General features: G+C 39.2%; 1 protein-coding gene across 2 annotated transcripts in view; it reads left to right on the top strand.

Annotated features, from left to right (window-relative positions):
• The window catches only part of LOC110036393 (HEAT repeat-containing protein 6), a 135,471-nt gene that overhangs the window by 89,216 nt on the left and 31,188 nt on the right, over positions 1–15,067 (top strand). For both annotated transcript variants that reach the window (XM_020740829.1, XM_020740828.1), the window contains exon 22: positions 1,803–2,072. In XM_020740829.1, coding sequence (XP_020596488.1) covers positions 1,803–2,072 — 270 coding nt within the window. The remainder of the gene's footprint in view (positions 1–1,802; positions 2,073–15,067) is intronic.

Here is a 15,067-nt window from a genome sequence, read left to right as displayed (position 1 = left end):
TTTCCCTAATTTCCTCTATTATTCTAATTCATTATTCCTAATTGACAGACATGCCATCACACTAATAAAGTATTCATTTATATCTCCTAAATCATCATTAGATAGTGATGTAATATCAATATTCTTTTATTTATTTTCATCGTCCAAATCATTATCAATCTCTAAAAATCTGTTTTGTGTTATGTATTGATGCATTGTTTATCTTATTCCATTTGAAACAAATAATATGCTTACTATTCTTTGAAGTGTATTTTGTAATGTTTGAATGTTGTGGATTAAATAAGAGACTTCTCTTAGTTAGGGTCAATAAATTTACCCCTTAGGCAAACATACTTCTTGCTTCTACAAGCTCTCTTTGGATGAAGCAAATATAATTGTTAATAAAGATCTTTTGGTCAAGTCAAATCGATTTCCCCCGCTGACTAAACAAATTAAGGTTCATGATTTCTTGGGATAATGGGATCATGCGACTATCGCTGAATTTGTTAACATTTGCCCTATCATTTGTCTGCCTGGCTGTGGTATATCTTCCTCTATTCTCAAAATGACGTTGAATAAGCATATATTGTCTACTAAGTAAACTTAATTAAAAGTTTTCTCTCCTGTTTGAGAGTGATAATAAATCATAAGAGTTAGCGCTTATGAGAAATTCTAAATCATATTATAAATTATTCAAAATAAGGATGAAATATTTGGGTACCGTCCTATCCAATGCTTGATCTAAATTTTTGAATTTTTAACTCGAGAGTATTTCTTAAATGAGTCAGACATGAATTTTCAAAGGTCACATTCATCTCTATCACAATTTCAACTATCACCACCATGATTTTTTTGTATCTAAGCTGCAACCACTAGAAATAATCCTCTTTGTAGTTGTAACCACTTTCCTTTTTTTTCGGTAGCTACAACTTTTGCATTGCCAGAGCTCTCTCTTATAACTACGAGTGATAATTAACTATAATGGTTTACGACTATTGGAAACCTAAAATCATATCATAAAGTCTTCATAACAGTGTCATTTCTGGGTAGTATCATGTCTGCTCTCTAATCTAACATTTGAAAATTTAACTTGAACCTATATTTTCAAAAGAGTTATGCTCAAAATTTCAAAGGCCACGACCATCATTATTGCTGTTTCATACATCACCTCCTGATTCTTTCCATTCCTAAGCTACAACCACTAATATCACCCCTTTTTATAGTTGAAAAAACTTTATTTTTCCTTTGTAACCATTGCTTTTGCATTGCTTCTTTATATTGTGCCTTTGTACTTCTCCTATCTCTCCTTTCTTATAAAAGTTTAAAATTCTAGGTTTTTTGGGCAATGGGGTTGATCTAACTTGACCAGTTTCAATGGAAAACTTGTCTAGGGTATTTTGATTGAAATATATGACAGGCTTGGCTGTATTTTAGCTTGTACGGCTGTGTTGGAACTAACCCGAACATGGTTCTAATGCATGAGCACTTCCAAACAAATCCATTTTGTTTGGTCGGAATAAGTTTCTTCATTTCATGTGGATCCTAACTCACACTTCTTAAATATTTATACATCACATGCTCTCTTTGAAGGAATGCTCTAGATTTAAAGGCATGACCTCTTTATCCTGGTTGCGCTCTTCTATTTGTCTAGTTTGACAATCAATTTATTGTTTTACTGAAGTCCTTTAAAAGTATTTCAGTTGGCACATTTCTGGTCAATTCTTGCTTGAAGTGCTGCCTATTCCTTTAATATCCCGCTTATTTTTTTTATTAATGATCTTTATAGCAATATAAAAATTGTCTTAGTAAAAATTTTCTCTTAGATCAAATCAAATGCTGTGAGGGCCCTTGGACATATATCGAGGTTTCTCAATTTCAACTGTTACTCTATGTCAAATGAAGTGCTCAAGATTTCCAAGGAGTCATGCCATTCTGCTAAAAACCCCGATTTGCCTAAGAATGGCTTCTGCAAGGAAAAAAATTCACCGGTATTTAGAAGCAATGGTTCTAATAGTGCAAAGTATGGAGACCCTCAATTGCTTGAAAAAATGGTACAAGCTTTTCTTTCATGTGTGACAACTGGAAATGTAAAGGTCTAGCTCCCTCTCTTTGTACCGCTTTTGTAGGCCGTTAAAGCTATTTGCATAAGTTCCATTTATAATTTTTTAGTTTAATGACATGCAAAGTTTTTTAAGTATAAATGGTACTTCATATTGGCCCACAATGTTAGACATTTTTATTCTTTTCCTGAAGTCATTTTGTATTGCAAGTTTTTTTTGAGATTAAATTCTGTTTTACTTAAAGTTTCCTTTTGAAAAATTACATTTTTTTTTATTTGGCTCACATGATGCTCCATTTGACTTATTTTTGAATGCTGCAAATTCGTTAATCATGATTTTAATACCGGTCCTAATCCATGGCCACCTCTGATTTCAATGGAAAATTGTCGTTTGGTTGTCTGCTGTGATTGACTGTAGCTGCTGGGTGGAGGATCGAGATTAGTAAAGTTATGATATTTGTTTGTCCTTCTTCTTATGCACGTTTTTTTTTTTCACTTGCATGGATATGAACGGTATGCTCATTGGCTCATGCTCACAAAGGCTTCAAAAACCGAAGATAACTGGATTGATAAAGTTATCAAAAGTGGAAAGTTTTTAATATTTTATCTAGTAATGGGTTGCTGAAATGCTCTGCAGTCCATTGAAGCTGGAATGGTTTCCTCAACATCTTCTTGTGGGTTCACCTTTCTTCACTGTTTTGCTACTCAAGCTTGACATAATAATGCTCTAATGGCTAGAAAAAACTTGGCTCGTTCATCTTGTTGAAATCCTTATCCATACTTGCTTCACACGGAAACAGAGGTTCCTTGTGAACAAATGAATGCATTTTCTTCGCGTATGAACACATACATTAATTACATATGAAACAACTATGAGGCAATGCTCAATGCATAGGGATTATTGATGCCAGAGTTGTTACTTTGATAATTGTTTCTTAATCCAAGAGATTGTGCCATTCAAGACATGCTTATTAGACTTGAGAGGTTAATCTTCTTTTTTTACTCAATCCTGCAACACTTTGTACGGTACCTGTTCAATGGTCCATGCAGGCTCAATAGTTTTTAAACTACTATGATGTTTTTCCTTTTTCTGGTTTCATCTATCGTCAATAAAGATGGAATGAATTGTGAGATATAAAATAAAGTGACAAAAAAACATCTTTGATGTTCTTTTTGTCCAACAATCATTTATTGCTAACAACAAAAGAATGTCCCGGCCTTTGTAAAGGATTATCTTTCGACATGCGCCTACTTCCTTTGCAGCTCGGGGATTTGCACATAATTTATCTTAGTTTTGTTTTCTTGTTGGGATTCTATTTTGAGGTTTATCTTATGTTGTTAAGAGAGAGAAAGAGAGAAGGAAAAACTATTTGGGGCACTTCTGATATTTTCTAACATAAATATAGATTAAGGGAACCGTTTTTCCCCGGTAAATGGTATACTTCGACGATGCAAACATGTGATGAGAAGTTTAATCAATTCGTTTGACTAACTAAAGGTTGGACCTAGGCAAGGAGGTTCGCATAAAGAGAAAGATGTTTTACTCAACTACACAAACACTTGATTAGAAGACTTAACTCATTACTGTAACTTAAAGTTAATGCTAAGCAAGGAGCTTTGCATAAAGATGATGTAAATTACATGCAAAGCAGTAGGAGAATGGTGTTTTCAAATGTTCAATTTATATTGAAATATTTATACTTTTACTCAAAAATACTTATGCATATGAATTACAAAAGAAAACTAACTCAATAATAATTTAAAAGTGAATAGTATGGCATAATTGCTTGGCACAAAATAATTCTTACATAAAAATTATACTCGTTCCTAAGTAAAATCAATTGCTGATTAGATTTTTTCAATGATAATTGTTCAGCAATGAACTTAAGAGTCGGTACCCCAAATATAAAATGTTAGTAGAACATGTTCTTGCTTCAAAAACTCAATATGATAATATTATTGAACTCCAATGATTACAAATAAACTCTCATAATGAAAAAAAACAACATAAAAAATAGTAACAGAATCGTAAAGACACAACATATAGACTCCAATTAGGGCTACAATAGTGGGTGGGGATGTTGTCAGCAGCAGGGCAGCCTGCTAAGAGGTGTTGAAGATGGCTAGCGGCCTGCCAGAAGGAAGTTGGAGGAAAGGCAGCCTCTTGGGTTGTTTTCGAGACGACCGACAGCCTGGCAAAAGGGAGCTGGAGGAAGGCAGCCTATTGGGATGGTGTAGGGGACGGTGGACTGCGATCTGGAAGTGGTCGGCGGAGGTCAAGACAACCCCGGAAGCGTGGAAAACAACCTGGAAGACGTCGAACAACACGCAACAGAATGGACAACAACCTGAAAGGTGCAGAATGGGATGGCGAAAACAAGATGGCTGCTGGAGGTAGCAAGCAGCAGTAGGGAAGGTGATTGGGGTGGCCTGCGGGAGGCAGGGTTAATAGGTAGGTGGCTTGAAGGCCGGTGCGGTATCAAAGAAAATTGTTTACGACAGCCGGAAGCTGGGCCGGAGGGGCAGTTACGGAAGGATACATATCTCATCGTGGTCGAGCTACAGCCAGACACCACCTGGACACTTGGAAATAGTCACCACCTTGGATGAGTTACAGTCGGAGCATCTTCTCGACGTCGGATACAAACCCCAGATGAGAAGAACGCTTCAAAGGCAGCACTGAGAAAATTGCACTCATAAAAAAGCTATCCTAACCTTAGCAAATAACATCTATAACTATAAATGGGTTAGTAGATAGATTAGACAAGTAGAAGAATGGACAATAAAGAAAGGAGGGGTGATGTGAAAGGAAGAAATTTGAAATAAGAATAGAAGCGAAAGATGGTAGATAAAGTTGGGAATCAAATAGGAAAGGACCCGCGGTCACTGTTGCAACTACAGTACCACGTCCACAATAAGCTCCCACATCAGTTATGATATATGGATATTAAGTTAACAACCTAAAACATCTAATACAACAAAGTTCCCTTTTATTTAGATTAGTGAACATAACATGTGAATTAAAAATGTTTTTCATCTCTCACTCACACAACAGGTTTTGGAGAGGAATAATTGTCTTGATCATACTATTCACATGTTTGGTATATATATATAGAAAAAGCCCAAGGGCTAATATATTAAAACGGAAATGATACAAAATGTTTTATGAGAGGGCCTAAAAGAAAGCTCAACTCACACAATACAACACACAAAATCCAAATAAAGCAAATATACATAAAGATAAAAAACCAAAAAACCTCCAAAGGGCGTAAAAGTGCTAGGGTCGTCCCACTTTAGTCCTCCCTCTATCTCTAGTTCTCGGAATTGAGCCGACTAACAAATTAGTAATGTGAGTGTCATTGCTCGAGGTAACCAAAGTATCATCTTTCAGATTCCTGAGCTCAAGTAGGTCTCCATTCTTCTTCTTCCACCTGTATGTGTAGACCTGTCATTCCTCATCCGATGATTGACTCATCTGATTAATTGATTGTTCCAAAGTTGGCTGGACAAATGTAGACAGTTGCATAACATGATCCCCAGGAACCTGAGTAATATTTACAGTTTGCTTGACTTGATGAGGCGGTAGTGAAACAATAGAAGTACTTTCATCTGTAATAACAGTGATATGTTCTAGGGCAAGTGCGTTTGAAAAATCTCTCTCTCACCCACGATAAGAGGTTCCAGAGATGGCTTAATGGTTGTCATATTATCTGCGAGAATAGTGACGTCTTCGGAGGTGAAATGCACAGTGCTCATTTTGATGATCAATAGTGTCAATAACTTGGAGCTGATCAGGAGGAGATGAAATCACTGCCTCTGGCGGAACACTGTGCGTTTTTGATCTGAGGTGTGGATGTAGATGGTGACATTGAGAACTGGAGTGACTGAACATATGAAAGTTTGAATAATACGAATGAAAATGCTCAATCACTACCTTTTGCCAATACCCATGATGCTGTGTGCCCAAACAAATTTTCTCAGAATCAGATAAAGTGATGTCTCTTTCAACAAGTAATCTGAATTTCGATGGACGAGAAATATTAAAAGTAGGAATGTCCTTTTTGAGTGGCTTACCATAAACTAAGGCAATAGCGTACAAAACTTTTTGAGTAAAATAATGAAAATAATGAAATTTCAGACCAAATGAAATTTCAGACCAAGGAGGCGAATCCAAACCGGAATGATCGGAGGTTCCGTCTAGGGGTCAAAATCCACAGATCATTTCAGAATTTTCATTGCTCTGTTATCAATCCAGATTATCCTTCTAGCAAATAAACGCGTATAATCCTCTTCATTATTAATTTGTATGAGAACGTGTCTTCTATCTAACCGTTCAATTTTTCACTAATCAATCAGGTGCATAAGCTCAAATTCCTTACGAATCAGCTTCATTTTGGAATGACCATATAAAAATTTTCCGACCAAATTCAGTCGATAGGAGGAAGCAAGTTGAATTCTTTCAGCTCTGTAAAAAAGATGACTGACTTTCCATTCTTCGTATTAGATTTTTTGATATCCTTGTCCCACTCAAACGGGGGAAAGAACACGATTTAGGTGTACCTGAGGCGTGGACACCCGCAAGGGTAGCAACATACGATCTATCTGAAGCCATCCTCAATAGATGGAGTTGCGGCATTAAGAACAGTGAAGAAAGAAAAGAAGAGAGCAATGTCCGAATCCAGAAAACAAGGAGCAGGAGCGAAAACCCCTTTGAAGAAGCCTTGCGAATTTAACTCGAGCATAATGATGCCCTTCATCTTGCAGCAAACAGACGAGGAGCGGAAACCCCTTTGAAGAAGCCCTCGAAATTAGATCAAACAAAACGATGCCCTATAGCCTGCAGCGAACAGGACGCTGCCCGCAAAAATCGCAGAAGCGGACGACGAGGACCCTTGCGAAATCAGCTTGAGCAGAAAGAGGCAGACGACGCGAGAAGCTGACAATGAAGGTGAAGCAGAGACGTGAGAGATATCGAAGCAGCAGAAGCTAGGGTTTGCCATGTGGCGAAACCCTAGCAGAGCGGAGACGAAGGTGACACATTGTTATATATATATATATATATATATATAACTGAATCATCTATTTTTTGAGTGTCATTTTGCTAAAGAAGTCTGGCATCATATTGGGTGCTTTCTTGGGATACACTGGCCTGCTAGTCTGAACTTTAAAACAACTTTGGAGATTTGGAAGGGTTTGGAACCCTCTTTTACCAAGTTTTTCTGTTTACCGGTAATTATTTTATGGTTCATATGGATGACAAGAAGCAATCATAAATATGAAGCGACTGGATACACCCCCTCTACCACTTACATCTTAGCGATTGCTTATTTCAAGAAGGCATGAAAGTCCTTCTCTAGACATGATGTTACTCCTACTGTGGCTAAGGGTAGGAAACCCATTTTGATTAAATGGGCACCACCCCCTCATGGTTGGTTTAAATTTAATGTTGATGGGAGCTTTTCTAATGCCTATACGGGTATAGGTGGAATTATAAGAGATGTGCATGGAAGATGTATAGCTTATTTTGCCTCCCCTTGTATTGCTACCTCCTCTCTTGAGGCAGAGACTTCTGCTGTGCTTGCTGCGCTTCATGTGCTTATTGCTTTACAATTAAATGACATTGCGTTGGAAACTGATTTTGAAACCCTGCTTAATATACTTTTGGCAAAATTTAAACCTCCTTGATATATCAATGTCTTGCTGAAAAGAATAAGGATCATAATTGGTAGCCATCATTTAAACATTTCTTTTTCTTTCATTTATAGAGAAGGGAACCAATCTGCAGATTGGTTGGTGGTGCAAAATGCTATTGTTGGAAGCACCCATCCCTCTTTCTTGCATAAATTTATTAAAAATGATCTGGAGGCCCCATATGTTCGCTATTGAGATGCTGCCCCCTATCTTGGTTTTCTGGTTGAATGCCCTTTGATTTTCACATGGTTGTTGGACTTGGGTGTCTTGGATGCTGGTTACACATAATCAGTGGAGTCAACTGGAAATTAGCTTTCTACATTTTAAATTTGCTCAATTCCTTTTTAGTTTTGGGGTTTGTTATACATGTACGCTTTGGGTATACTCTTTTTGCTGGTATACATTTTGGGTTATCATATGTACCTTTTGTTTTATTTTGCGTGGTGTTGTAATGCGGATAGTGGCCCTTAGGTCTTCATGTTTGTTTTGTTTCTAGATGGGGATCTACTATCCCACCCCAAATTTTGTAACTTTTTGTGATTAACGCGTAATGAGCCACGAGATGCTCTTTTAATTTATATATATATATATATATGAGCGTCTTCTCCTGCAATCAGATTTGCTAGGGTTTCGTCTCACGGTGAAGCCTAACAACTGTTATCACATCAGATCAACAACTATTATCGCATTTGATCATTTCCTTTCCTCGCTGCGTCTTCTCCGGCGTCGTCCCTCGCTGCATCTTCTCTGTTTGTCGTCGACTCGGTCTGCTTTGACTTCGACGGTCCTCGCGTCTGCGTCATTATTTCGACACCGACCTAGTTCGCGTTCGCGTCGTTTTTGTTCGATTTCGATGCCGACAGGTTCCGCACACTCGTGCGCCCCTATTCTGCGGTTTGTGTCTACTGCCCGACTGTTCCACGGTTTTGACATCTGCAACTTCGCCTCAACTTTCCTCGGCTTGTCATTTTTGCCCTCTGCCACACTTGGTAGGGCTTCTCCTTGATGTGATGGAGCTTCTTTTTTCTTCGGTTGAACCTCACAAAATGTCCTTTGCCCACGTGGTGGGTAATCCTTAGGTGGAGACGACGGTTATCTTTCCCACAAGTTATAAAGAGTATGGTGGTGGTATAGGTGATTACCCTTTATTAAGAATGCAAACAGGAAAAGTGAGAGAACAAAACTATTTTTCTGAGTTTGAAATTTCAACATTGACTGATAAATTCAGGTTTGTTCTTATTAAAAAAATTAGTGAGAGCAACCACCTATATAAGTTCTCAGGAAAAGTTTTGATAATCTTAAATTAGCAGGAAAGTGAAAAGTGGGGCTCATGGATAGAAGACATGTATTGATTCAATTAACCGTGGCTAAAGACTACACTCGAATTTTCTCCAAAAAAATATCTTAGTATTGCTGATAATTCAATGAAGCTACTCAATTGGTCTCCTGATTTTGATGTCTCCTGATTTTGATCCAGATTTTGATCCAAATCATGAACCTTCTACTGTACCGGTATGGTTTAGTCTACCTGGTTTCAAGCTGCACTTTTTTCATCATCAGGTTCTTTACTCTATTGGGGTCATACTTGAGGACCTTATGAAGCTAGATCTATCTACCTTCAACCTAACCGGACTTTCTGTTACCAGAATACTTTACCTGATGTTACTGAAGTTTGGTTCAGCACAAATCCTAATGTATATTGGCAACAAATCGTCTTGGAGCATAACCGCCTTACTGTTCTCATTGTAGATGTTTGGGCATACTCTTGATAAATACCATAAGTTTCATCTTAATTTGAAATCTAAAGACTAAGTGAATAAGGATAAATCTAACCCTACTGCTCTGGACATATCTGTTCCATCTGGAGAGAAAACTACCATAGAACATGATTTGGTGTCTGATTTAATTGCACTTATGGACCCTCCCCCTGAAAATACTGTTTCTGCGATCAATGAGAAGCTGGATGACACTGCTGAGCAACCTACACTTTCAAACCCTATTGAAAACAATACTGAAGAAGCACTACCTACACAGACTGATAATCAGGAGAACCTTGCAGCTCCCCATTTTCAGAAAGTATTAGAGGTAGAGACGACAACTCTTACCTCATATACACTTAATTTTCTTGGGGCACAATTGTTGGCAATCTTTCTACTGCAGCACTGCCACCTCATTCGAATGCGCAATAATCTTTAGATGAGAATCGGTAGGTCTACACTTCCAGGAGGAAGAAGAGAAATGGTGATCTACTTGAGCTAAGGAATCTAATGGATGATATTTTGGTTACTTCGGGCAATGGTACACACCTCACCAATTTGTTAACTGGTTCCCTTCCGAGAACTAGAGGTTGAGGAACTAGAGGCAGAGACAAAACTAAAGTGGGTCGTCCTGATTGATCTTATATGTACCATCTACTTTTTGGTTTTTATTTTTTTTGTGTGTGTTGTACCGTGTGGGTTGAGTGCCTATTTGGGCCCACTCATACAACTCATCTATACCCTTTTCTCTTTAATATAATTGCCCTTGGACTTTTTTTAATGTATGTATATATATATATATATATTATTTTTTTTTATTTTTATTTTATTTTATTTAGTTTTTTTTATGAAAAGACAAAATTGATTGATAAAAAAGAGAGGAGACAAATGTTTTAGTGAGTGGGTACAAAGAGCCTACTCACAGGGATTACAAACGTATTCCAAAAAAAAAAAAAACAAGTCCTCATCATTGTGGGTGTATTTGGTGGATCTACTGCTTCCCCTTCCCCTAGATCTAGGGAAGGAGTCTAGCAACATACTGATATGTGGGCTTCCTCCTGAAACAATGATACAATTATCCTGAGAGTTATTGAGAACGGACATTCCTTTCTTCCTCCTCTTAGATTTGTAAACCTGTTAATCATCTGTCATCTGTCAGAGGACCTGTTAATCATCTGTCAGAGGTAGTCCCGTGTGAACAATAGGTAGATCGTCGATGGAGGTAAACTGCTGATCTGACTTAGCCTGCAACACATTTTGATCCTGACACTCATCCATAACTTGAGTACCCTCTTCTCTCGCAATAGGTGGTTTCAAGCTACTTCAGCTAGCATGAACTACAACAAAATTCGTAGAATTTGTAATCAGAGGAAGAGCTGACTCAACAACAGTAGGTGGAAGCTGCTGGTCTGGTTGGTGAGTGGTAGCCTTATGAGTCAAATTCTCATTCAACATTTCTGGAAGATTAACAGTGTCTGCTATATTTTCCTCCACATGAATGATACTGTTAGGACCTGTCCATCTCAAATGTGGGTGAATCCTGAAGCATTTGACAGGGGTGTGCCCAAACAATTTACAGTGATTGCAGAAGTAGGGTCTTTGTTCTGCTATAATTGGTTGTCAATACCCATTGTGGGCAGTATCAAGCCATATTTTGTCCACATTAGAGAGTGATATGCCTTTCAAAAAATCAATAAAAATTCTTGCAAACGAAGACCTGGTTAGATTGAAGGTGGGTGTATCCAATTTCATTGGTCTCCCTAGTGTAGCTCCAATAGAGTAGAGGACTTGGTGGTTGAACTAGTGCAACTTTAGGCCTGGTAGTTTAAACCAGATTGAAACTATAAGTTCTTCTTGACTAGGGTCAAATTCAGGAGGACACTTAAGCAGTTTCATATGTTTTCTCTCTATTGGTATAAAATTTTTGAAAAATATTTTGGCATAGTCTTCCACTTTAGATAATTGTATCATCACACGCCTCTCATCAAAGAAACCAACCTTCCAATGTCTCAATAGTTTGAGATCTTCAAAAGCCTTTCGAACGATTTCTATTTTGGGATGTTTCGATTGGAACTTTCCAATGAGAGTGAATTTAAACTTGTTTGCCAGGTTGAAAACTTCAGCATCAGAGAAGAATAGAGTTAGTTTGCCACTCTACCTACCCGTCTTCTTGATAAGGTTGCAGACCTCCTGGTCTTCAAATGATTCATTGTAAACCTGAGGGAAAACCTGATCTGATCCAATAGAGCCAACCATATCAACAAAAGAAGCCTTCTCAAGGTTTAAAACTGTAGTATTCGGTGGTTGAGAAGGAGCAGTAGCCATGGAAGGGAGCAGCTGAATAGTGGCAAGCTCCTGGATTTGAGTTGTGATTTCAACTGGAGCTTTTTGCTGCTCGATACGCCGCAAAGGGATGAAGCGACACGTCATAGGAAGGATCACAACAGTGTGCAAGCTGCAGTTCCGCCGCTACCTTCCCAGTGAGCTCGTGAAATGATCCAGAAAATGACGCGATCGAACGAACGATACCGAAGAGCGAACGAGCAAGAGGCTGGGCCCGGCGATGCAATCCCCCACCATTCTTCTTCGAGCAGGAGTCTGAGTCTCCGAATCGCTGCGGCTACCCGCATCGCCATGGAGTCGCGACAGGAGGAGTGAGCCCTAGCAAAGGCGAGATAATGCATCGTGTACGTACTTTCAACCTAACTAGACCCTCGGTTGCCAGAATACTTGTGGAAAAGGATATTATTTTACTTGATGTTACTGAAGTTTGGCTGGGCACAACCCATAATGATTATTGACAACAAATCGTCATGGAGCACAGCCCCCCATATTGTACCCACTGTAAGATGGTTGGTCATGTCTCTTGATAAATACCAGAAGTTTCATCCAAATTTGAAATCTAAGGTTTAAGTTTAAGTGAATAAGGATGGGTTAAGGATGGGTTTAACCCCACTGCTTTGGACATTTTAGTTCCACCTGGGGATGATACTATCAAATAGAAGTCTGTTGCCCTTGAGAACCCCCTCCCAATGACACTGTTGTTATTGTTACTATGAGTGATGTGATGCTGACACCTTAAAACCCCATAAAAAACAATACTGATGGACTATTACCTACAAATGATAGTGTTCAGACTGATAATCAGGAGAGCCTCGTAGATCCACTTCTTCAGGAAGTATCCGGTGTAGAGGCATCTCATACTTTACATATATTAGAACCTATTCTGGGTACTACGGTTGGTATTCCTTCTGCTTCAGCTCAACCACCCCATCATACTGATTCTTCGAAAGAGGAATGACAGGTTTATTCCAGGAGAAGAAGAAGAATGGAGTCTGACTCCAGCTTGGGAACATATTGGATGATAAATTGGTTACTACTGGCAATGACAATCATTTTACCAGCTTATTTGCTTGCTCCTTTACTAGAACTAGAGGCAGAGGCAAGACTAAATCGGGTCGCTCTCTAGCCACATGATACTATGTATTTCGGCACTGTTAGACTTTTTATTTAAGTATATAATGCATTTTTCTGTTTTTTCTAGTTTTGGAACCATTTGTGGTTTTTGTGTGGGCAGGGTGCCATGCTTGGGCCCTCCCACATTGTATCTGTATCTTTCTCATATATTTATATATATTGGAAGAGCCCAAGGGCATTATATTAATACGAAAAAGATACAGAAAAGTTGTATGAGAGAGCCTAAAAGAAAACCCAACTCACACAATACAACGCACACAAAACCCAAATAAAGCAAAGATACATAAAAGTAAAAAACCAAAAAGCCACAAAATGGCTCAAAAGTGCTACGGTAGTTCACTTTAGTCCTCCCTCTGCCTCTAGTCCTTGGAAGTGAGCCGGCTAACAAATTGGAAAGGTGAGTACCATTGCCTGTAGTAACTAAAGTATCATCCATCAGATTACTAAGCTTAAGTAGGTCTCCATTCTTTTTCTTCCTCCTGAATGTGTAAACCTGTCATTCGTCATCTGATGATTGACTCATCTGATCAGTAGATTCTAATGTTGGCCAGACAGGTGTAGGCTGTTGCACATCACGATCCCCATGAGCCTGAGTAACATTAACAGCTTGCTCAACCTGATGAGACGGTAGTGAAGCAGTAGAAGTATTGCCACCTGTATTATGGGTAATATTTAAGGCAGGTGGGGTCTGAAGACTCACCCTCTCCCCCATGATAGGAGGTTTCAAAGAAAGGGGAGCTACAACTGGGATAGAAAGGTTGTCATATTGCCTGCGAGAATAGTGAAGTCATCTAGGGTATTCTTTTGATGATCAATAGTGTCAATAACGAGGAGATGAAATCGTTGCCTCTGGCGGAGCACTATATTTTTTTGGTCTGAGTTGGGGGTGTAGATTGTGACATTGAGAACTAGAGTGACCGAACATACGACAATTTGAACAATAAGAGGGAAAAAACTCAATCACTACCTTTTGCCAATATCCATGATACTGTGTGCCCAACCAAATTTCCTCAGAGGTGGGTGAAATGATGTCTCTTTCGACAAGTACTCTAGCTTCAGATGGACGGGAAAAATTAAAAGTAGGAATGTCTAGTAGGAATGTCTGTTAAATTAAAAGTAGGAATGTCTGTTTTGAGTGACTTACCATAAGCTGAGATAATAGAATACAACACTTTTTGAGTAAAATAATGAAATTTTATACCAGAGAGACATCCAAACCGGAATGATTGGTGGTTTTGTTCGTGGGTCAAAATCCACAGATCATTTTAGAATCTTTATTTCTCTGTTATCAATTCAGATTTATCCTTCGAGCAAATAAGCGCGTGTAATCCTCTTCATTATTTAATTGTATAAGAATGTGTCTTCCATCTAACAGTCCAATTTTTCACTCCCTAAGAAGGTGCATAAGCTTAATTTTTTTACGAATCAGCTCCATTTTGGGATGGTCATACAAAAATTTTCTGACTAAATTCATTCGACAGGAGGAAGCAAGTTGAATACCTTCAGCTTCTGTAAAAAAGATGACAAACTTCCCATTTTTTCTGTCAGGTTTCTTTATGTCCTCCGCCCACTCAAATAAAGAGCAAGATTTAGGTGTATCTGAGGCGTGGACACCCGCAAGTGCAGCGACATAAGATCTGTCGGAAGCCATGGAGGTGCGGCGTAGCAGAGCAGAGAGTGGAAACCCGAAACAAAGAGCAGGAGCGGAAGCCCCTGTGATCTTAGATCAAGCAGGAAAGAGCGGTAAAGCCCCTGCGTTCAGCTCGAGCTCGAGGACGACACAGCCGTCCCAGCCCGACGCACGAGCAAAGACGCAGAGACGCAGAGCCGAAATGAAGCCGACGTGCGGGCAGAGACGCACGAGCAGAAACGAAACCGAAACAGGGAGCAGGAGCGGCGAAGCCCATGCGATCAGTTCGGGCTCGAGGACGAGCAGTTGCGCCGCACGAGCAGAGACGCACGAGCAAAAACGAAGCCGACGTGCGACGTCGAGAGAGGTTAGATCGAAGAGAAGCTACTCAACCAGGGATCGCCATGGCGAAACCACGCACGCGCACGCACGCACACACGCGCGCACGCACGCGCGCGCGCACACACACACACA

This window comes from Phalaenopsis equestris, unplaced genomic scaffold (genome assembly GCF_001263595.1).
Source record: "Phalaenopsis equestris unplaced genomic scaffold, ASM126359v1 Scaffold205936, whole genome shotgun sequence".
Classification (NCBI taxonomy): Eukaryota; Viridiplantae; Streptophyta; class Magnoliopsida; order Asparagales; family Orchidaceae; genus Phalaenopsis; species Phalaenopsis equestris.
Note: the sequence above shows the minus strand (reverse complement) of the source record. Positions and strands in the feature narration are given on the sequence as shown.